At 43.2% G+C, this 25,000-nt stretch overlaps 1 protein-coding gene across 1 annotated transcript in view; it reads right to left on the bottom strand.

Annotated features, from left to right (window-relative positions):
• Positions 1–25,000, bottom strand: part of LOC121381788 — a 38,187-nt gene that overhangs the window by 1,094 nt on the left and 12,093 nt on the right. Inside the window, exons 6-15 of the mRNA XM_041511143.1 lie at positions 24,582–25,000; positions 23,879–24,081; positions 22,991–23,454; positions 21,646–21,800; positions 13,542–13,750; positions 8,597–8,817; positions 7,993–8,151; positions 7,470–7,599; positions 4,989–5,088; positions 1–3,885 (exon numbers count right to left, since the gene is read on the bottom strand). The exon at positions 1–3,885 is cut by the window's left edge and continues 1,094 nt beyond it; the exon at positions 24,582–25,000 is cut by the window's right edge and continues 59 nt beyond it. Of these exons, the coding sequence (XP_041367077.1) occupies positions 257–3,885; positions 4,989–5,088; positions 7,470–7,599; positions 7,993–8,151; positions 8,597–8,817; positions 13,542–13,750; positions 21,646–21,800; positions 22,991–23,454; positions 23,879–24,081; positions 24,582–25,000 (5,689 nt within the window). The 3' untranslated portion in view covers positions 1–256. The remainder of the gene's footprint in view (positions 3,886–4,988; positions 5,089–7,469; positions 7,600–7,992; positions 8,152–8,596; positions 8,818–13,541; positions 13,751–21,645; positions 21,801–22,990; positions 23,455–23,878; positions 24,082–24,581) is intronic.

Raw genomic sequence — 25,000 nt, 5'->3', positions numbered from 1 at the left:
TATAAATTAATTGCCTTCCATATGATCATTCTGGAACAACCCTTAGTACAGACGCGGAGCTATACTTTGTTTTACAGAGGGTTTATAACATTAATGTAAGATTTCGCACAGACTTCTCACTTAATACAGAGGAAAACTTAATTACTTGAACATAAACAGGGAGGACCCGCGATTCTTAGGCCCCACCTAAATCCACGCCTGCCCAAAGTATTTTTCTTTTCCCCACTTTCTGAATGTCATCAGAAGGTTATAAGGACTATCGTGTCTTTCCAGACTTCTTCGACTTGGAATCTTCTGCCTCTTCTTCCTCCTCCGCCTCCTCCTCGTCCGACGATTCTGGTTTCTCGTCAAACAGGTCGTCTGGGAGTCCCTCGATGCTGGCCAGGTTTTGAGCGTTACCCGTGAGTTTCAAACAGATGACATCAGTTTTCTCATACAAGCCAAACGCAATCAACCGTCCATTGAGCGCTACGTGACAGGACATTATTCTCGTGTCGGGCGTGAACACAGCCAGAACCGTCAGCTTTTCGATGTCCCAAACCGAGATGTCACCAGCAAACACAACAGCCTGTGTTCCATTCTCTCCAATGAAGATCTTGCTTCCAATCCCAAACTCCAGTCCCGAGTAGCCTTTTATTTTCCTTAAAGAACTGGCTCTCATTGGATCCCAGATGTGCAGCTCATTTGGACTCTTTCCAATGACAATTCGCTCTGCGTCGTCCGTGATGCCCAGTGCGCATACATCAGCCTCCCTTTTCAACCTCTTTTTAATTTGGCCGGTGGAGCAATCCCACAGCGTCACGTAACTGATTTTGCAGTCCTCGTCGTAGTTGGCGTGCACCAGATGGCCCCCGTCGTACGTGAGTGCAGACGCGTGTAGCAGCATCATGGATGTGTAGCTCTCCAGCGTCTGCGTGTGTTTGTGCTCTGTGATGTTGAACACGCACATGTGGTGAGCGTAGTACGACGCCACTATGACCTGCTCGTCGCCGCTCACGATGAACTGTTCTATTCCATTATCCTTTTCTTTCCGAATATCATCCAGACGTTTCTGCTCCTCTTCCGTTTCTTTCTGATGACGCCTCTGTCGGGCCGATCGGGTTTCCGCTCTGCGATCCCAGGGCGTCATGGCTGCCGTTGTTCCTCTCGCTAATTTTGAAAATTCAAACACAGATGGAGCGTTTTTCTTTTGGTCTAACTTCTTGAAGTTTGTGCGTATCCTGTGCACGACGTGCCCCGTGATCAGACTCCAGATTATGAAGTGCGTCCTGTTGTCAGACGGCCCCATCAGGTGGTCGTCGTCGATGACAAGGTATTCGCGAGAAGGTGCTGGGACGATGTAGCAGTCGGTCAGTTTCTTCTCGTAGCGCTTCGTTCGTAGGTTGTAGATTAGGACAGTCTGGAAAACAGGTCTTGACTCGTCGCCCACCGTGGTGAAACCCCTGTCTGTTAAAATCACCAGCCGGGTGTTCCTCATCAGAAGTACATCGGAAGACTCCGTGAGACCTCGTTCGATTCTCACAGCGCTTTGCAGACACTTTGCTTTAGCGATGTTCCAGACACTGATTGGACCGTTGTTTAAAGCCTTTGCCACGATGTACTGTGGGTTACTCACCATGGGCAGAATTTCAATGACTCCTAAAGATTTCTTTAGTTTGGGCGCTGGTAAGTTAATCTTATTAGTCAGGTTCCAGATCCTCATCGTTTTGTCACCTTTAGCTGCTGTCAGACAGAACCTGAAATCCACACAGGCACCCATAGTGGAAACACCGGGATGGCGTCCAAGATGTTTGTGATCTTCCGTTTCCAAGTTCCACACTGCTATATCCGACATGTTCGCTTTCTCTGAAGCACACACTGCTATTGCGTGCGAGCCCATCAAATTGATGGACAGTGCTGATATGTTGTCATTGACACATCCACGAACACTTCTCAGATACTTGCCTTTTTTCACATCAAATAGTTCGAGCTGGTGGATCTCATGCAAGCTCATGTAATACTGCCTGCAGCAAAGGATATAGTAGTCCCTTGCATAGCCCAAAGCGACAATGGACGAAGACTTGTCATGACACTTTAAATTGTGTTGCACTTTTCCAGACCTTCCACTTTGTACGAAAGCAGAGTTGGATGCTCTGAACGCGTAGAGGACATGATCGCCAGGACTTCCATCCGACACAACAATCGACTTATCCTTGTGAATTCCCACTTCAGGAATCTGCTTATCACAGAGTTGCGTAAAGGTGTCCAGCTCCCACGAACAGAACATATAGGAGCCATCAAACAGTGCGACCAGCAGTCGGCCGTCACTCACAACTGTGATGTTAGCAGGGTCAACATAGTCGTCAATCACGTGAACACAGCTCCCAGTCTTTACACTCCAAATCCTGATCATTGTTCCCTCTGTCGTTATTGCCAGTGTATTATTTTTCGCTGTTCTGATGAAGGACACGTTGATGCCAACACCATCAATTGTTTTTCGGACGCGTCCTGTCCGTATATCCCAGAGTTTCATTGTGTTGTCAAGAGAGGTAGTTAGGGCCATCATACCATCTGTGGTAGGCGTCAGGGCAGTAATAGGGTCAGTGTGTCCAGACAACAAGTCAAATAAAATTCCCCCAGGCTCAGTCAGACATTCAACTGAAGGTATCAGGGATGGCAAAGAGGAATTTCTAGCTTGATCAACAAACGCATGAAGAGTCGGATACTTCCTGGGATCTGCAGCTGTTTTGGGAACATCTCTTGCAATGATACCATTCAGTCGGCCTATAACTTGTGAGGCCAGCTGTCGGGGATCTTTGAACAAAGCACTACCTGAAAGATACAGGGTGTCGGATATTGTCTTCAGTTCCACGTCTCCTGGTTCTAATGACAGTACTATGTGGTACTCTTCTAACAGTGCACGCAAGCCAGTTCCAGACAGTTTGGACAGAACCCATTCGAAATTGCACAGTGTTTGAGACTTGAGGAGGTCATTCTGCTGTGATCTCAACAAGTGATGAGGCAGCTCGTTGATTTTGCGGAGATTGTAGACTCTGTCAGATCCATCGTGCTTAGAATCCTCTTGTTCACTATACAGTTCTTGCTTCGCCACTAACCTCAGTGCTCCCCTTTCACTGGAACCGTATGGTTTTGGTTTGTCTGCCCATATACCCATGAAATATTCCGCCATTGCCTTGTGGTAGGACGGTGCTTTGTCTCTTTGGTTCATGTATCTTTCTTCAGCAGCCTCCCTGAACTGACTGTGCGACCAGACGATGGTTTTCATGTTGTCTGCCAGGACCTCAGTCAAGTAGTCTGATAACTCATCTTTTACCCTAATCCAAAGCAGACTTGGTATCCGCCGCATTGGAGGAGCGTACAATGTATTGACGTCATCCATCACAGCATCATCCAGCGACAGCAGGTCTTCCATTTCACTGCTGGTCACACCATTGCGAGCAGCTGTGATGTACCCTAAAGCCCTCCTCACCAACGAGTCCCCGCAATCACGTTCCAGTCTTCCAAATTTCACAGTAGCCATCTTCTTCACACTGTCCGCTAACTTGGTCTGATCCTTGGTCATGTACGAAGTCCACAGCAACGTTTCCTTGTATGCCAGCTTCATGAAAAGTGGATTTGGACATTTCTGAAATGTGTCCATGAGAATATCGAACTGCTCCTGGGTCAGCTGTCGGTCCCCAGTGTTCAGCCAGTGAGATAGGATCGCCATGGCATCACCCGTGGGAAGATCTCTGACCTCGATGAAGCAGTCGTCCTTTCCTTCAAGGGATTTCTGGAGAGCATTGAAGCAGTCGTATCGCTCGTCGGGAAGAGTGGAAACAACGAGATGGACATGTTTAGGTAAGTCTGTAGGAAGCCAGGTCAGTTTTCGTCCCTCGTGATCATCTGTAAATACATTATGGAAATAATGTTTAGTTATTAGTATTATATATAGAATACTAAACGAGCTTGCCTGTCATACCATTTTTATGAAATGAGATATCAACTCTGTTCACGAGTTTCATCAAAATGGTATGACAGGCAAGCTAGCTGAGTATTTTATTTATTACAAAACAACTGAAAACAAGCTGCAACGCAGAAGTCAGCAAATGTTGCAGCAAGTGATCTACGTCACGCTCACGTCATGCCAATATTACACTAGTTAGATATTGAGTGATTGTTATGGCATGAGCAATATCTTACACTGGTGTGTATAAAATACAATAACTGCATCTAGCTCCTTTTGACAATCTTGTAACATGATTTTAAAAAAATATTTGTTGTTATTTATATTATAATAGAATAATTAAATTTCCGTTACATTCAGTTAAGGATTGTCTGTGATTTCTTTTAAATTCATCGGGGTATGAAAAATAAAATCCGATTCACACAGTTTGCGGATGATATTTTGTTGTTCATACCCCGATTAAAGTAAAAGAAATAACAGACAATTCTTAAATAATAATAATAATAATAATAATAATAATAATAATGTAATATCACTAAATCGTGGACATTACTAGTCTTGACTGACGAAAATCTACTTCCATACACTCTGTGGTAGACTTACAGTGACTGTTGACAAAGTATTGTTTTCATTGTAATAATTGTCCTATTTTAGTATTACATGTAATTGAAATAGACACTTTAAATGTTTCATACAGAAACTGGTTTTGAAACACTGGTGACTGTATGTGTTGTGTTGTGTCAGAATGTGTTGTGTTGTGTCAGTATGTGTTGTGGTGTGTGTCTGGTGTAGTGTGGTGCAGTGCGCTGTGCTCTATTTTTCTGTGTTGTGCTGTGCTGTTCTCGGCTGCTGCACTCGGCTGTTGTGCCGTGTTGTGTTCATGTGTGTGTGTGCGTGTGTGTGTGCGCGCGTGTATGTGTTCATGTATGTATCCGCGCGTGTGTGTCAGCGAGCGCGTGTGAATGCGTGTGTGTGCATGCGTGCGTGTGTGTCTGTTGTACTTATTTTTCTTTTGGATCAACAGAAGAAAACCACAACGAACCAGTGATTCGATCCAGAGCATCAATGATAATCACTAACGGCTTCTCCTCAGCAGTGTGGTTAATTCTAAAAGCAAAGTAGTTCACCAGACCCTTGTAATCCTGAAAAAATAAGCAAATTAGTTCATCAGACCCTTGTAATCCTAGAAATATAATCAAAGTAGTTCTCCAGACCTGTGTAATCCTGACAACATAAGCAAGGTAAAGACCCTTGCAATGCTGAAAAATATGCAAAGTAATTCACCAGACATTTGTAATCCTGACAACATAAACAAGGTAAAGACCCTTGCAATGCTGAAAAATATGCAAAGTAATTCACCAGACATTTGTAATTCTGAAAACATACATAAGAAGGTCGATAGACCTTCATAATTTTGAACAAATATGCAAAGTAGTTCTCCAAAAGCTGGAATCATGGACAAATAAGAAAGGTAGTTCACCAGACCCTTGTAATCCAGAACAAATATGCAAAGTAATAGACCTCTTTGACAATCCCATTACGCATGTGCGCAAAGAGTAACGTCCCTTGTCGAATTAGACTGGATCCAGGTTGTATACAACTTGGGAGGGGGACATGATCGACAGTTGTCATGACTAACGTATATATTTCGTATGAGATGATAAAATGGCTGCGAAAAAATGGTCTACTAAAGTTTACATCGGCTTTTGTAATTCAGGAACAAATACATAGTTCACCAAACACTTGTAGTCTTGACAAAAATAACCAAGGTAGCCCACCAGACCCATGTTGTAATTCAGGAACAAATAAGTAGTTCACCAGACACTTGCAGTCTTGACAACAATAACCAAGGTAGCCAACCAGACCCATGTTGTAATTCGGGAACAAATAAGTAGTTCACCAAACACTTGTAATCTTGACAACAATAACCAAGTTAGCCCACCAGACCATGTTGTAATTCAGGAACAAATAAGTAGTTCACCAAACACTTGTAGTCTTGACAACAATAACCAAGGTAGCCCACCAGACCCATGTAGTAATTCAGGAACAAATAAGTAGTTCACCAAACACTTGTAGTCTTGACAACAATAACCAAGGTAGCCCACCAGACCCATGTCGTAATTCAGGAACAAATAAGTAGTTCACCAAACACTTGTAGTCTTGACAACAATAACCAAGGTAGCCCACCAGACCCATGTTGTAATTCAGGAACAAATAAGTAGTTCACCAAACACTTGTAGTCTTGACAACAATAACCAAGGTAGCCCACCAGACCCATGTAGTAATTCAGGAACAAATAAGTAGTTCACCAAACACTTGTAGTCTTGACAACAATAACCAAGGTAGCCCACCAGACCCATGTTGTAATTCAGGAACAAATAAGTAGTTCACCAAACACTTGTAGTCTTGACAACAATAACCAAGGTAGCCCACCAGACCCATGTAGTAATTCAGGAACAAATAAGTAGTTCACCAAACACTGACAACAATAACCAAGGTAGCCCACCAGACCCATGTAGTAATTCAGGAACAAATAAGTAGTTCACCAAACACTTGTAGTCTTGACAACAATAACCAAGGTAGCCCACCAGACCCATGTAGTAATTCAGGAACAAATAAGTAGTTCACCAAACACTTGTAGTCTTGACAACAATAACCAAGGTAGCCCACCAGACCCATGTTGTAATTCAGGAACAAATAAGTAGTTCACCAAACACTGACAACAATAACCAAGGTAGCCCACCAGACCCATGTAGTAATTCAGGAACAAATAAGTAGTTCACCAAACACTTGTAGTCTTGACAACAATAACCAAGGTAGCCCACCAGACCCATGTAGTAATTCAGGAACAAATAAGTAGTTCACCAAACACTTGTAGTCTTGACAACAATAACCAAGGTAGCCCACCAGACCCATGTCGTAATTCAGGAACAAATAAGTAGTTCACCAAACACTTGTAGTCTTGACAACAATAACCAAGGTAGCCCACCAGACCCATGTTGTAATTCAGGAACAAATAAGTAGTTCACCAAACACTTGTAGTCTTGACAACAATAACCAAGGTAGCCCACCAGACCCATGTAGTAATTCAGGAACAAATAAGTAGTTCACCAAACACTTGTAGTCTTGACAACAATAACCAAGGTAGCCCACCAGACCCATGTAGTAATTCAGGAACAAATAAGTAGTTCACCAAACACTTGTAGTCTTGACAACAATAACCAAGGTAGCCCACCAGACCCATGTAGTAATTCAGGAACAAATAAGTAGTTCACCAAACACTTGTAGTCTTGACAATAATAACCAAGGTAGCCCACCAGACCCATGTTGTAACTCAGGAACATATAAGTAGTTCACCAAACACTTGTAATATTGACAACAATAACCAAGGTAGCCCACCAGACCCATGTTGTAATTCAGGAACAAAACAAGCTTGCAGGATGTGTACAACTGTAATATAACAACGACGACGACCAGCATCACCACCACGTTACGGAAGCTTATTAACAAATGGGGGACTCACCATTGGTATGTTCAAATAATTGCATCCTGAGATTTCACACAACTGGCGGCACATGTCTCTCAGTAAAGTACGCACGTTGGTGGACGCTGCCGTCACCCCGACTGATCTCACGACAACTCGAACGTCCTCCCTGGATGTCAAAGAAAGCAATAATTATTTAATGATACCTCAGTACATTTTAATTTATGACTATTCAGTATCGAACATATGGAAAAACGAACAATTTTTTATTTATTTAACGACACTCTCAACACATTTATGCGGCGTCAGATGTATGGTTAAGGACCACACACATAACGAGAGAGGAAACCTGCTGCCGCCACACAATGGACTACTATTGTTTTATTACCAGCAATATATATTTTTATGCACCATCCTACATAACAAGGCCTTTATTACATCAGTTATAGAACAGTGATCTGGTTGACGAATTAAAGCAACAGTTTTGCGGTTAAAGATAAACTTTATATTCACTTCAGATACAAATCTGAGTACTGATATTAGATAATTTTAACATATATACCCTTTCTTCCATTTCTGAATATCTTTAGCGACTTTAGACAAAATGGCCGACTTTCCACTTCCTGGTTTCCCATAGATCACTAATGGAGATGTAGAATGTGATCGGATGTAAGATTTTATTTGCTGCAGAATGTCTTTACGACCATGAAACTGCCTGGCCCTGAAATAAATCAATGGCATGTATATATAATATTGTCTCATTAAGTAACTTCACGACGTATACAGACGTTGTTGTTGTTGTAGTTGTTGTTGGGGAAGGGGCAATCATCATTATTTGACATCTGCTATCGTATTTTGGGGTAAATTGTAAGATATTTAATAGATGTGATATTTTAGTTAGTTGGTATAGTTGAATGTGTGGTTGAATAGTGGTTCAACAATCCTTATTTTATATCTAAAACAAATAGTTTTGTAAAAAAAAATAATAATAAATTTAAAAACCCAGTAAAGATACATGTGTCTGGGGCATTTGCCATTCTTATTTAAAAATGAAAATTACATGTTACACACACACGCTCATGCGTACGTACGCACACACATACACACATACACTTTAGATTAAGATAATAAGATAAGATTATATACAGCACATATTCCCATCTCACCTAGCATGACAGACCATAACGTGTTGTGAGACCTCTTCACACAACTTCCTCTGCTTGTCCGCGCGATCGTTTTCAAACGCTTCCTTTAACTGCCGCTGGATGGAGTCGTACACCGTTTTGCACATGCGCTCCAAGTACACGAAGTGCTCCCTATTTCCGGATGTAACAACGCCACCTTCGAGCCACGTTATTTGGAAATTATGGATGTAGTTTTCCCGTAGCTGCAAGATTTTATGATAAATATAGAACTAATAAAATTAAGTATCATTATTAATTAAGAATTATCAAATGGAATTATTTGTCTTTGATAGCGGCAATTCAACAGAAGTATGATATGTGTGTGTGTGTGTGTGTGTGTGTGTGTGTGTGTGTGTGTGTGTGTGTGTGTGTGTGTGTGTGTGTTTTAATTCCATCAGTTTTCTAAAACATAGAAGTCAAATTTGAATATGATGTAATTTATTACTCTATGAGAATTAATTAATGACTTAATCGGTTCATGACTTGGTCAATTAATGGTTTGATCACTCGATCTGTTTATGATTCGATGAATTCATCATGAGATCGATCATGAGTTCATCACTTCATCACTTTCTGACTTCATCTGTTTTTGACTTGAGGTAGGTACGTAGCTAGGTAGGTAGATAGAACTGGCTTTACAAGCTGGCACCAAATAAGGTTCACACACGTTCACTGTGGGTACAAACTCGTACAAAGAGTGGGGCGGTATATGTCCCAGTGCTGCTAGGACTGGTTTTACAAGCTGGCACCAAATAAGGTTCACACACGTTCATTGTGGGTACAAACTCGCACAAAGAGTGGGGCGGTATATGTCCCAGTGCTGCTAGGACTGGCTTTACAAGCTGGCACCAAATAAGGTTCATACACGTTCATTGTGGGTACAAACTTGCACAAAGAGTGGGGCGGTATATGTCCCAGTGCTGCTAGGACTGGCTTTACAAGCTGGCACCAAATAAGGGTCATACACGTTCATTGTGGGTACAAACTCGTACAAAGAGTGGGGCGGTATATGTCCCAGTGCTGCTAGGACTGGCTTTACAAGCTGGCACCAAATAAGGTTCATACACGTTCACTGTGGGTACAAACTCGCACATAGAGTGGGGCGGTATATGTCCCAGTGCTGCTAGGACTGGCTTTACAAGCTGGCACCAAATAAGGTTCATACACGTTCACTGTGGGTACAAACTCGTACAAAGAGTGGGGCGGTATATGTCCCAGTGCTGCTAGGACTGGCTTTACAAGCTGGCACCAAATAAGGTTCATACACGTTCATTGTGGGTACAAACTCGTACAAAGAGTGGGGCGGTATATGTCCCAGTGCTGCTAGGACTGGCTTTACAAGCTGGCACCAAATAAGGTTCATACACGTTCATTGTGGGTACAAACTCGCACATAGAGTGGGGCGGTATATGTCCCAGTGCTGCTAGGACTGGCTTTACAAGCTGGCACCAAATAAGGTTCATACACGTTCATTGTGGGTACAAACTTGCACAAAGAGTGGGGCGGTATATGTCCCAGTGCTGCTAGGACTGGCTTTACAAGCAGGCACCAAATAAGGTTCATACACGTTCACTGTGGGTACAAACTCGCACATAGAGTGGGGCGGTATATGTCCCAGTGCTGCTAGGACTGGCTTTACAAGCTGGCACCAAATAAGGTTCATACACGTTCACTGTGGGTACAAACTCGTACAAAGAGTGGGGCGGTATATGTCCCAGTGCTGCTAGGACTGGTTTTACAAGCTGGCACCAAATAAGGTTCATACACGTTCACTGTGGGTACAAACTCGGACAAAGAGTGGGGCGGTATATGTCCCAGTGCTGCTAGGACTGGCTTTACAAGCTGGCACCAAATAAGGTTCACACACGTTCATTGTGGGTACAAACTCGCACAAAGAGTGGGGCGGTATATGTCCCAGTGCTGCTAGGACTGGCTTTACAAGCTGGCACCAAATAAGGTTCACACACGTTCATTGTGGGTACAAACTCGCACAAAGAGTGGGGCGGTATATGTCCCAGTGCTGCTAGGACTGGCTTTACAAGCTGGCACCAAATAAGGTTCATACGCGTTCATTGTGGGTACAAACTTGCACAAAGAGTGGGGCGGTATATGTCCCAGTGCTGCTAGGACTGGCTTTACAAGCTGGCACCAAATAAGGTTCATACACGTTCACTGTGGGTACAAACTCGTACAAAGAGTGGGGCGGTATATGTCCCAGTGCTGCTAGGACTGGTTTTACAAGCTGGCACCAAATAAGGTTCATACACGTTCACTGTGGGTACAAACTCGCACATAGAGTGGGGCGGTATATGTCCCAGTGCTGCTAGGACTGGTTTTACAAGCTGGCACCAAATAAGGTTCATACACGTTCACTGTGGGTACAAACTCGTACAAAGAGTGGGGCGGTATATGTCCCAGTGCTGCTAGGACTGGCTTTACAAGCTGGCACCAAATAAGGTTCATACACGTTCATTGTGGGTACAAACTCGTACAAAGAGTGGGGCGGTATATGTCCTAGTGCTGCTAGGACTGGCTTTACAAGCTGGCACCAAATAAGGTTCATACACGTTCATTGTGGGTACAAACTCGCACATAGAGTGGGGCGGTATATGTCCCAGTGCTGCTAGGACTGGCTTTACAAGCTGGCACCAAATAAGGTTCATACACGTTCATTGTGGGTACAAACTTGCACAAAGAGTGGGGCGGTATATGTCCCAGTGCTGCTAGGACTGGCTTTACAAGCTGGCACCAAATAAGGTTCATACACGTTCACTGTGGGTACAAACTCGTACAAAGAGTGGGGCGGTATATGTCCCAGTGCTGCTAGGACTGGTTTTACAAGCTGGCACCAAATAAGGTTCATACACGTTCACTGTGGGTACAAACTCGTACAAAGAGTGGGGCGGTATATGTCCCAGTGCTGCTAGGACTGGCTTTACAAGCTGGCACCAAATAAGGTTCATACACGTTCATTGTGGGTACAAACTCGTACAAAGAGTGGGGCGGTATATGTCCCAGTGCTGCTAGGACTGGCTTTACAAGCTGGCACCAAATAAGGTTCATACACGTTCATTGTGGGTACAAACTCGCACATAGAGTGGGGCGGTATATGTCCCAGTGCTGCTAGGACTGGCTTTACAAGCTGGCACCAAATAAGGTTCATACACGTTCATTGTGGGTACAAACTTGCACAAAGAGTGGGGCGGTATATGTCCCAGTGCTGCTAGGACTGGCTTTATAAGCTGGCACCAAATAAGGTTCATACACGTTCACTGTGGGTACAAACTCGTACAAAGAGTGGGCGGTATATGTCCCAGTGCTGCTAGGACTGGTTTTACAAGCTGGCACCAAATAAGGTTCATACACGTTCACTGTGGGTACAAACTCGTACAAAGAGTGGGGCGGTATATGTCCCAGTGCTGCTAGGACTGGCTTTACAAGCTGGCACCAAATAAGGTTCATACACGTTCATTGTGGGTACAAACTCGTACAAAGAGTGGGGCGGTATATGTCCCAGTGCTGCTAGGACTGGCTTTACAAGCTGGCACCAAATAAGGTTCATACACGTTCATTGTGGGTACAAACTCGCACATAGAGTGGGGCGGTATATGTCCCAGTGCTGCTAGGACTGGCTTTACAAGCTGGCACCAAATAAGGTTCATACACGTTCATTGTGGGTACAAACTTGCACAAAGAGTGGGGCGGTATATGTCCCAGTGCTGCTAGGACTGGCTTTACAAGCTGGCACCAAATAAGGTTCATACACGTTCATTGTGGGTACAAACTTGCACAAAGAGTGGGGCGGTATATGTCCCAGTGCTGCTAGGACTGGCTTTACAAGCTGGCACCAAATAAGGTTCATACACGTTCATTGTGGGTACAAACTTGCACAAAGAGTGGGGCGGTATATGTCCCAGTGCTGCTAGGACTGGTTTTACAAGCTGGCACCAAATAAGGTTCATACACGTTCACTGTGGGTACAAACTCGTACAAAGAGTGGGGCGGTATATGTCCCAGTGCTGCTAGGACTGGCTTTACAAGCTGGCACCAAATAAGGTTCATACACGTTCATTGTGGGTACAAACTCGCACAAAGAGTGGGGCGGTATATGTCCCAGTGCTGCTAGGACTGGCTTTACAAGCTGGCACCAAATAAGGTTCATACACGTTCATTGTGGGTACAAACTCGCACAAAGAGTGGGGCGGTATATGTCCCAGTGCTGCTAGGACTGGCTTTACAAGCTGGCACCAAATAAGGTTCATACACGTTCATTGTGGGTACAAACTCGTACAAAGAGTGGGGCGGTATATGTCGCAGTGCTGCTAGGACTGGCTTTACAAGCTGGCACCAAATAAGGTTCATACACGTTCATTGTGGGTACAAACTCGCACATAGAGTGGGGCGGTATATGTCCCAGTGCTGCTAGGACTGGCTTTACAAGCTGGCACCAAATAAGGTTCATACACGTTCATTGTGGGTACAAACTTGCACAAAGATTGGGGCGGTATATGTCCCAGTGCTGCTAGGACTGGCTTTACAAGCTGGCACCAAATAAGGTTCATACACGTTCATTGTGGGTACAAACTCGCACAAAGAGTGGGGCGGTATATGTCTCAGTGCGGCTAGGACTGGCTGGAGACTAAACGTGAACAACCTTGGCGTTCCAAAGAATAGCTTTGATACGAGTCGCCGAACGAATCACCTAAAAGCAACCTGGAAAATTATATAAAGGCAAGGAATCTTGCTTAAAAAGAATACACCCTGGTGGTGGAGGCTGTTGAGACGAGAAGTTTCTTTGGACTTGAACTACTTAACTATATAACGACTTAGCTTATTTAAATCAAGGTGTTTTTTTAAAAAGAAAATAATTAAATAATATTATGAAACAAACAGAGATAAAGAAATATTCGGTTATGTGAAAACGCACCTTGCTTTGAGTAAAATCACCACGAAGATGCTCCATACGTTTATTCATTTCTGAATCGAGCTGGTCAGTGTTTTTCGGGTGAACGTCGACATATTCCGCTGCCTTTTGATCCCCTAAACGCCGATTAAGCCCAGCCATGGTCCGCAGTATGCACAGTGTGTGAGTTGTGTCGGGATCCCCTAAAATGTGTTCTAGTTCCACTTCAAGCACTGCAACAAGGAGTAATTAATACTCAATTTGAACACCAAAAAATTGTAATTTAAAGTAAATTTGAACACCAAAAGAAAGTATATTATGGTAAATTTGAACATCAAAACAAAAAGTAATTGATAGTAAATTTGAACACTAAAAAAGAAATTTATAGTCAATTAGAACACACACACAAATTAATTTATAGTAAATTCTAATCAAAAAAAATAATTTACTGTACATTTGAACACCAAAAATATTTTTTTTATAGTAAATGTGAACAACAAAATAAAGACAAAGCAGTAGCGTTATTCGAAAACGTATCTCTGCATAAGACAGATTCGAAGTGGGCTTTTAATAAGGACGTGGCTGCTTGTCAGAGCCAGTGCCGTGTGTATAAGAGGGCTCTCACTCCCCAGGATGATACATCTTTGTTTGTCTTTTAATAAGGCCGTGGCTGCTTGTCAGAGCCAGTGCCGTGTGTATAAGAGGGCTCTCACTCCCCATGATGATACATCTATGTTTGTCTTTTAATAAGGCCGTGGCTGCTTGTCAGTGCCAGTGCCGTGTGTATAAGAGGGCTCTCACTCCCCAGGATGATACATCTTTGTTTGTCTTTTAATAAGGCCGTGGCTGCTTGTCAGAGCTAGTGCAGTGTGTATAAGAGGGCTCTCACTCCCCATGATGATACATCTATGTCTATCTTTTAATAAGGCCGTGGCTGCTTCTCAGTGTCAGTGCCGTGTGTATAAGAGGGCTCTCACTCCCCAGGATGATACATCTTTGTTTGTCTTTTAATAAGGCCGTGGCTGCTTGTCAGTGCCAGTGCCGTGTGTATAAGAGGGCTCTCACTCCCCAGGATGATACATCTTTGTTTGTCTTTTAATAAGGCCGTGGCTGCTTGTCAGAGCCAGTGCCGTGTGTATAAGAGGGATCTCACTCGCCAGGATGATACATCTTTGTTTGTCTTTTAATAAGGCCGTGGCTGCTTGTCAGTGCCAGTGCCTTGTGTATAAAAGGGCTCTCACTCCCCAGGATGATACATCTTTGTTTGTCTTTTAATAAGGCCGTGGCTGCTTGTCAGTGCCAGTGCTGTGTGTATAAGAGGGCTCTCACTCCCCAGGATGATACATCTATGTTTGTCTTTTAATAAGGCCGTGGCTGCTTGTCAGTGTCCGTGCCGTGTGTATAAGAGGGCTCTCACTCCCCAGGATGATACATCTATGTTTGTCTTTTAATAAGGCCGTGGCTGCTTGTCAGAGCCAGTGCCGTGTGTATAAGAGGGCTCTCACTCCCCAGGATGATACATCTATGTTTGTCTTTTAATAAGGCCGTGGTTGCTTGTCAGTGCCAGTGCCGTGTGTATAAGAGGGCTCTCACTCCCCAGGATGATACATCTTTGTTTGTCTTTTAATAAGGCCGTGGCTGCTTGTCAGAGCCAGTGCCGTGTGTATAAGAGGGCTCTCACTCCCCAGGATGATACATCTTTGTTTGTCTTTTAATAAGGCCGTGGCTGCTTGTCAGAGCCAGTGCAGTGTGTATAAGAGGGCTCTCACTCCCCAGGATGATACATCTTTGTTTGTCTTTTAATAAGGCCGTGGCTGCTTGTCAGTGTCAGTGCCGTGTGTATAAGAGGGCTCTCACTCCCCATGATGATACATCTATGTTTGTCTTTTAATAAGGCCGTGGCTGCTTGTCAGTGCCAGTGCCGTTTGTATAAGAGGGCTCTCACTCCCCAGGATGATACATCTTTGTTTGTCTTTTAATAAGGCCGTGGCTGCTTGTCAGTGCCAGTGCCGTGTGTATAAGAGGGCTCTCACTCCCCATGATGATACATCTATGTTTGTCTTTTAATAAGGCCGTGGCTGCTTGTCAGTGCCAGTGCCGTGTGTATAAGAGGGCTCTCACTCCCCAGGATGATACATCTATGTTTGTCTTTTAATAAGGCCGTGGCTGCTTGTCAGTGCCAGTGCCGTGTGTATAAGAGGGCTCTCACTCCCCAGGATGATACATCTTTGTTTGTCTTTTAATAAGGCCGTGGCTGCTTGTCAGTGCCAGTGCCGTGTGTATAAGAGGGCTCTCACTCGCCAGGATGATACATCTTTGTTTGTCTTTTAATAAGGCCGTGGCTGCTTGTCAGTGCCAGTGCCTTGTGTATAAAAGGGCTCTCACTCCCCAGGATGATACATCTTTGTTTGTCTTTTAATAAGGCCGTGGCTGCTTGTCAGTGTCAGTGCCGTGTGTATAAGAGGGCTCTCACTCCCCAGGATGATACATCTTTGTTTGTCTTTTAATAAGGCCGTGGCTGCTTGTCAGAGCCAGTGCCGTGTGTATAAGAGGGCTCTCACTCCCCATGATGATACATCTATGTTTGTCTTTTAATAAGGCCGTGGCTGCTTGTCAGTGCCAGTGCCGTGTGTATAAGAGGGCTCTCACTCCCCAGGATGATACATCTATGTTTGTCTTTTAATAAGGCCGTGGCTGCTTGTCAGAGCCAGTGCCGTGTGTATAAGAGGGCTCTCACTCCCCAGGATGATACATCTTTGTTTGTCTTTTAATAAGGCCGTGGCTGCTTGTCAGAGCCAGTGCCGTGTTTATAAGAGGGCTCTCACTCCCTATGATGATACATCTATGTTTGTCTTTTAATAAGGCCGTGGCTGCTTGTCAGTGCCAGTGCCGTGTGTATAAGAGGGCTCTCACTCCCCAGGATGATACATCTTTGTTTGTCTTTTAATAAGGCCGTGGCTGCTTGTCAGTGCCAGTGCCGTGTGTATAAGAGGGCTCTCACTCCCCATGATGATACATCTATGTTTGTCTTTTAATAAGGCCGTGGCTGCTTGTCAGTGCCAGTGCCGTGTGTATAAGAGGGCTCTCACTCCCCAGGATGATACATCTATGTTTGTCTTTTAATAAGGCCGTGGCTGCTTGTCAGTGCCAGTGCCGTGTGTATAAGAGGGCTCTCACTCCCCAGGATGATACATCTTTGTTTGTCTTTTAATAAGGCCGTGGCTGCTTGTCAGAGCCAGTGCCGTGTGTATAAGAGGGCTCTCACTCGCCAGGATGATACATCTTTGTTTGTCTTTTAATAAGGCCGTGGCTGCTTGTCAGTGCCAGTGCCTTGTGTATAAAAGGGCTCTCACTCCCCAGGATGATACATCTTTGTTTGTCTTTTAATAAGGCCGTGGCTGCTTGTCAGTGCCAGTGCCGTGTGTATAAGAGGGCTCTCACTCCCCAGGATGATACATCTATGTTTCTCTTTTAATAAGGCCGTGGCTGCTTGTCAGTGTCAGTGCCGTGTGTATAAGAGGGCTCTCACTCCCCAGGATGATACATCTATGTTTGTCTTTTAATAAGGCCGTGGCTGCTTGTCAGAGCCAGTGCCGTGTGTATAAGAGGGCTCTCACTCCCCAGGATGATACATCTATGTTTGTCTTTTAATAAGGCCGTGGTTGCTTGTCAGTGCCAGTGCCGTGTGTATAAGAGGGCTCTCACTCCCCAGGATGATACATCTTTGTTTGTCTTTTAATAAGGCCGTGGCTGCTTGTCAGATCCAGTGCCGTGTGTATAAGAGGGCTCTCACTCCCCAGGATGATACATCTTTGTTTGTCTTTTAATAAGGCCGTGGCTGCTTGTCAGAGCCAGTGCCGTGTGTATAAGAGGGCTCTCACTCCCCATGATGATACATCTTTGTTTGTCTTTTAATAAGGCCGTGGCTGCTTGTCAGAGCCAGTGCCGTGTGTATAAGAGGGCTCTCACTCCCCAGGATGATACATCTTTGTTTGTCTTTTAATAAGGCCGTGGCTGCTTGTCAGAGCCAGTGCCGTGTGTATAAGAGGGCTCTCACTCCCCAGGATGATACATCTTTGTTTGTCTTTTAATAAGGCCGTGGCTGCTTGTCAGAGCCAGTGCCGTGTGTATAAGAGGGCTCTCACTCCCCAGGATGATACATCTTTGTTTGTCTTTTAATAAGGCCGTGGCTGCTTGTCAGTGTCAGTGCCGTGTGTATAAGAGGGCTCTCACTCCCCAGGATGATACATCTATGTTTGTCTTTTAATAAGGCCGTGGCTGCTTGTCAGTGCCAGTGCCGTGTGTATAAGAGGGCTCTCACTCCCCAGGATGATACATCTTTGTTTGTCTTTTAATAAGGCCGTGGCTGCTTGTCAGAGCCAGTGCCGTGTGTATAAGAGGGCTCTCACTCCCCATGATGATACATCTATGTTTGTCTTTTAATAAGGCCGTGGCTGCTTGTCAGTGTCAGTGCCGTGTGTATAAGAGGGCTCTCACTCCCCAGGATGATACATCTATGTTTGTCTTTTAATAAGGCCGTGGCTGCTTGTCAGAGCCAGTGCCGTGTGTATAAGAGGGCTCTCACTCCCCAGGATGATACATCTATGTTTGTCTTTTAATAAGGCCGTGGCTGCTTGTCAGTGCCAGTGCCTTGTGTATAAGAGGGCTCTCACTCCCCAGGATGATACATCTATGTTTGTCTTTTAATAAGGCCGTGGCTGCTTGTCAGAGCCAGTGCCGTATGTATAAGAGGGCTCTCACTCCCCAGGATGATACATCTTTGTTTGTCTTTTAATAAGGCCGTGGCTGCTTGTCAGAGCCAGTGCCGTATGTATAAGATGGCTCTCACTCCCCAGGATGATACATCTTTGTTTGTCTTTTAATAAGGCCGTGGCTGCTTGTCAGAGCCAGTGCCGTGTGTATAAGAGGGCTCTCACTCCCCAGGATGATACATCTTTGTTTGTCTTTTAATAAGGCCGTGGCTGCTTGTCAGAGCCAGTGCCGTGTGTATAAGAGGGCTCTCACTCCCCATGATGATACATCTATGTTTGTCTTTTAATAAGGCCGTGGCTGCTTGTCAGTGCCAGTGCCGTGTGTATAAGAGGGCTCTCACTCCCCAGGATGATACATCTTTGTTTGTCTTTTAATAAGGCCGTGGCTGCTTGTCAGAGCCAGTGCCGTGTGTATAAGAGGGCTCTCACTCCCCATGATGATACATCTATGTTTGTCTTTTAATAAGGCCGTGGCTGCTTGTCAGTGCCAGTGCCGTGTGTATAAGAGGGCTCTCACTCCCCAGGATGATACATCTTTGTTTGTCTTTTAATAAGGCCGTGGCTGCTTGTCAGAGCCAGTGCCGTGTGTATAAGAGGGCTCTCACTCCCCATGATGATACATCTATGTTTGTCTTTTAATAAGGCCGTGGCTGCTTGTCAGTGCCAGTGCCGTGTGTATAAGAGGGCTCTCACTCCCCAGGATGATACATCTTTGTTTGTCTTTTAATAAGGCCGTGGCTGCTTGTCAGTGTCAGTGCCGTGTGTATAAGAGGGCTCTCACTCCCCAGGATGATACATCTATGTTTGTCTTTTAATAAGGCCGTGGTTGCTTGTCAGTGCCAGTGCCGTGTGTATAAGAGGGCTCTCACTCGCCAGGATGATACATCTATGTTTGTCTTTTAATAAGGCCGTGGCTGCTTGTCAGAGCCAGTGCCGTATGTATAAGAGGGCTCTCACTCCCCAGGATGATACATCTTTGTTTGTCTTTTAATAAGGCCGTGGCTGCTTGTCAGAGCCAGTGCCGTGTGTATAAGAGGGCTCTCACTCCCCAGGATGATACATCTTTGTTTGTCTTTTAATAAGGCCGTGGCTGCTTGTCAGTGTCAGTGCCGTGTGTATAAGAGGGCTCTCACTCCCCAGGATGATACATCTATGTTTGTCTTTTAATAAGGCCGTGGTTGCTTGTCAGTGCCAGTGCCGTGTGTATAAGAGGGCTCTCACTCGCCAGGATGATACATCTATGTTTGTCTTTTAATAAGGCCGTGGCTGCTTGTCAGAGCCAGTGCCGTATGTATAAGAGGGCTCTCACTCGCCAGGATGATACATCTTTGTTTGTCTTTTAATAAGGCCGTGGCTGCTTGTCAGAGCCAGTGCCGTGTGTATAAGAGGGCTCTCACTCCCCAGGATGATACATCTTTGTTTGTCTTTAGGAGGATGAAAACTGATTTGATGAAGGAAGGGAGGAAATGTTTTATTTAACGACACACTCAACACATTTTATTTATATGACGTCTGACATATGGTTAAGAACCACACAGATATTGAGGGAGGAAACCCGCTGTCGCCACTTCATGGGCTACTCTTTTCGATTAGCAGCAAGAGATGTTTTATATCTACAAACAGGATAGCACATACCACGGCCTTTGGTTTGCAAGTCGTGGTGCCCACTGACGGGGATCGATCCCAAACCGACCGCGCATCAAGCGAGCGCTTTACCGCTAGGCTACGTCTTGCCCCAACTGATTTGATAAATCAAAAACTGCAAGAGACTGAGCTCTGTGGAAATTTAAACAATCGAGTTGAATCGAAAAATCTTCTTTTAACACAGGCGGATGCTTACCAGAGGTGGCGACTACAGGTTTTTAATACAATTAAAATTTAATTTTTCGAAACCAGGTTGTATAACGTTTACTGTGTACATGTTGTTGGTTGATTTACTTCCAGGCAATATTTGTTTGCTCTATTAAATCCTAGGGGCGGGATATTTAGCCCAGTCGGTTGAGTGCTCGCTTGAGGTGCTTGCATCACAGGATCGACCACCTCAGTGGATCCATTCACCTGATTTAGTTTGTATTCGTTCCAACCAATGCATCACAACTGGTCAAATGCCGTGGTATGTGTTTTCCTGTTTGTGGGAAAGTGCATATAAAATATCTCTTACTGCATTAGGAAAAAGGTAGCGGGTTTCCTCTCATGACTATATGTCAAAATTACCAAATGTTTGACATGCAATAGCCAATGATTAATTAATCAATGTGTTGTAGAAGTGTCGTTGTTGTTGTTTTTAATTAATAAGTAAGGTGCCTATGCAATATATGTGTTTGATGACATATGCATTAGGGCCCTGCGAATCTCAATTTCCCGGTCGAATCGAATATTCGAAAATGTTCTAATCGAATCGAATTTCGAATCTCGAATATCTTGGATACTAATTAAGTGTATCAGATGCAGTTCACGAAGGAAATTAGAACGACAATATGAATATCCACTGCATTGGAAGTACGTACGGTGATTAACATAATTACACAATGTTGAAGTTTTAATAATAAAGCGCCCTAAATATTCATTACATACTTAAAAAAAAGAAAAAGAAAACATCATTCAATTAGCTTTGTAGCAGTGTAGTACTGTAGGCAACGACTCTACGTTTGGGCTAATGAGCAACTAATCAGCAAACTAAAAAATACGTATGATAAGAGTACTATTTGGTTAATAGGTTACTTATACGAATTTCATGTTAAAATGTGAGGTTTTTTCCTGCTTTGTCTTCCACATTGTTTATTGTTTATTAATGTTAAAGGTTGGCCATATAGTTTGTCCTTCTTTTTCCAATTGTCCGTACACTGCAATATTTGAAATTCCGAATACACAAAAATCGAATCAAATCGAATCGAATCGAAGGTTCGGGACGATTTCGAATCGAATATACGAAGCTTCGCATGGGCCTAATATATATATATATATATATATATATATATATATATATATATATATATATATATATATATATATATATATATATATATTAAGCATTCTGAGTACTGCTATAAAATAATACACGTCCCTTACCAGGCCCAAAAAATCTGCATATCTCCTAAGTTCAAGGGACATAACTCTGTCAAACATGGATAATACTCCATAAAATCAATTTGTAACTCTACATGATAAAGCTGCAATTCAACTCAATATCTTGAGCCACTGGGAAAAAAACATTTCCGGAAAACTATATGTATGACAGACGGACAGAGAAAGGACAAACAGACAGACAGACAGACAGACATACGGAGACAAAACTTTGAGTCAGGTGTGAACAGATAGGGGACTAATAAATATTCTATGGTAAGTTGATTGCTTACATGACTGAAAATATTTCTTTTGGGCTTCTTGGCTGACGAGACGAGATCCAAAGTCTTGGAATATTTTCAGTAGTTTTCTCGAAATGACCGCCCAGCTATACTTGGCGGCAGAACTTTTGGAGCGGTCTGCTTTGTTGATGTCCTTGAATAGAGTGCTACAAGAAATAGGAACGGCTGAAAATATGGCACTTGTAAGTTACAACATAGTAAAACAAAATTTGTTAAACGGACATTCCCGAGTTTGTTGCATTGTAAGATGTTTCCGACTAATAAAATATTTCTACGATTAAAATTAATATATTTTCTTATTTAGAATATCAGTGTCTGTATATTCAATGTGTTTCTGGTCGTCTTAATATTTGTAAGAAGCCCAAAATGGATTTTGTTTCCAAATAATTTCAAATAATTTGAATCCTCAGAATAGAAGATAATTCAGAACATGACGTGACTTTAACTTGACATTCCTTTCATTTATTTGATATATATGCACAAACTTCTCGAAATGTTTGAGTCAAATATAGAAATTAACAAGCTGTCAGAGGATGATCTAGGGTGTGATGGAGGGTGGGGGGGGGGGGCGGCCCACCTTAAAATTTTTTTTTACAATCTCCCTCCAAAACTCCCCCAAAGTTACCTTGGCATATCGCCTTATGTCACTGCCCCCCCCCCCCCCTCCCCCCTTACTGGCTGTGCATAGTGTAACTAAAACTACCTGTTAAAGAAATTATCTTTTTCGTTCAAAACAGTCATCTACGATTGGTATATAACATGTTCTGAATCCAGCCAATGCACCACGACTGGTATATATAAAAGCCGTGTTATGTGCTGTGCTGCTGTGGGATGGTACATTAAAAGATCCCTTGCTACTAATGAAAAAATGTAGAGGGTTTTCTGTCTATGACTGTGTCAAAAATGACCATATGTTTGACATCCAATAGCCGATTATTAATAAATCAATGTGCTCTAGTGGTGTCGTTAAACAAAACAAATTTTAAAAACAAACTTTCATGCTCTGTCGTTACTTTGGAAACCAAAACAAGCCAAAACGTAAACAACTTCTGATTTTAAAATACGTTAAACCTAGGGATGTACAAGAAACATTTAAAACCATTCTTATCCCATCATATATGACAACGACTAACCAAACGTAAGTTACAGACATGCTGGGCGAGTTTATTTCTCACCTAATTTCCTGCAGGCGATAAACCGTGAAATGACTGTATGTCCTGCCGTTAGTAACAAGACAAAATTTAAAAACCACATAAAACCATCCACCATTACCCCATCATCACAACCATTGACCAAACTTAAGCTTACAGACACGCTGGACGAGTCAATTTCTCACCTAATTTTCTGCAGACGATAGACCGCGGGAACAGAGTTCTCGTCCTTGAGGTACCACTGCTCCAGTAGGTCTGTGTCTGGCAGTTCCTCCTCCTCGTCCTTGAGCGCCTTCATGGACTTGCCCTCTTTCCGAGCGATGCTCGCACGGCGCCTGTACCTGTTCTCGTCGGGCAAACTCGCGGGCTCCTTCGTCTCGTGTTCCAGGCTTTGCTTCCGGATGCTGTCACGTCTAGGGACTTCAAGAGTCGTCTGTGTCGCCGTAAGTTCAGAGTCCACTTCCAGGGTGAGATTCTTCCTCGCGGTTTCGCGTTCAAATCGGATGCTCTCTATGTCTTGCATCTTGGTTTTCAGTATGGCAAGATGACATTGTTTGTAGATTTTTGCTGCTTCCACTATCGTGTCGAATTCTTCGGCTGGTATTGCAGGCGGAAGAAGGTAAGGTCCGTATTTTTCACCAAGAAGCAACTGAAATGTTAGTAACATATGGACAATATTCTGAGTATTTTAAAGGGGAAAATTAAAATCGGTTTAATTTATATAGTAAAATGGTTTTGGGGATGCACTGGGATTTTTTTTTATTTAGATATTTGTGAATATGACATCATTAATTTCCAAATTAATTTAATATGCAGTTTCCTTTAAATATTAACAGCATGGATAGACGGGCGACAGACGGATGGACGATATATAAGCATATATACCTCCACCTCTTATAGCCTGTAATAAAGATATACATTGTATATATATATATATATATATATATATATATATATATATATATATATATATATATATATATATATATATATATATATATATATATATATATATATATACACACACATCCATTATTAGCTATATTTTGAATTTAAAAAATTCAGTTATTTACCAGAAAATTAATTCCCATGGAATTGGAATGACACTCGTTGATGATCTTCTTGCAGAGTTCCGGAATGCCATGGTCGTCAGAGACCGAGTCTTTCATTGGCCAGTGCAAGTCAAACACCTGTAACTCGTGACCGTGACTGAGGCAGTATTCTCTTAAAGGGAGAAAAACTCGCTCCATCAGCACTGTCCGTTCTACCTGGGTATCTGCAAAGGATTCAAAGTCTTCGTATCAAATTTTAATATTTATGGGTTTGGTCATTACATTCCTGTAAAAATTATTAGTAATTTGTATTATAGGCAAGAAAGATTATTGAATTTAACAATACAGTACAGATGTAACAAAATGGATGACACGTTTGTGTGTTAGCTTATTTGTTTGTTTGATTGTTTGTTTGTTTGTTTGTTTTATTTAGTTTTGCGGTTGGTTGTTGTTGGTTTTTGTTGGGCTTTGGGGGGGGGGGGCTTTTTTTTCTTTTGGAGGGGTTGGGGGGTTGGGTTTTTTGTTGGTTTTTTGGAGAGGTTTGGCTAATATGGCTAAGAATTAAAAAAAAATTACATCACATACTAACTCATAATTTCTGAACATATGTAATTTTGTTACCAAAAAAAACTATTAATAATTGTGTATGTAACACATATGATATGCATACCATGTTAAAAGCCATGGTAATAATCTCTTTCATGAAATTAGGTCCAGCACGTACCTACGAATCCTGAAGTTAAGTACATCTTCACCACTTTTTCATCCGGGGGACACATTCTGTGGACAAATCCCTGCAGCATCTGTGTTCGTCTATCTTCGGTGCTCATTCGTTCACTTTCGCGTGTTTCCGGTCTGTAAACGACGGGAGTTGGAATTGGACTGATCAGTAACTCTTCTGCTATCGGGTCTTCCACATCTCCGTTGTTTTCCGGGTCTAATTCGTTTCTGTTTATTTCGTCCTCTGTTAAACCGTTTTGTACTGGCTCCTGGAGTGAAACGCGTTTCGGTTTCTGAGCTGGAGTGCCGATGGTGGGAAGTGAGGTGGCGTTGTCGTTGTTGTCACTATTGTAGCCGTTTTCAACACCGGACGACTGGTCGTTTGAAAGCGTTGGTGATTTCGTGACTGTCATTTCACCGTTG

The sequence above is a fragment of the Gigantopelta aegis genome, chromosome 9, assembly GCF_016097555.1.
Source record: "Gigantopelta aegis isolate Gae_Host chromosome 9, Gae_host_genome, whole genome shotgun sequence".
Classification (NCBI taxonomy): domain Eukaryota; kingdom Metazoa; phylum Mollusca; class Gastropoda; order Neomphalida; family Peltospiridae; genus Gigantopelta; species Gigantopelta aegis.
Note: the sequence above shows the minus strand (reverse complement) of the source record. Positions and strands in the feature narration are given on the sequence as shown.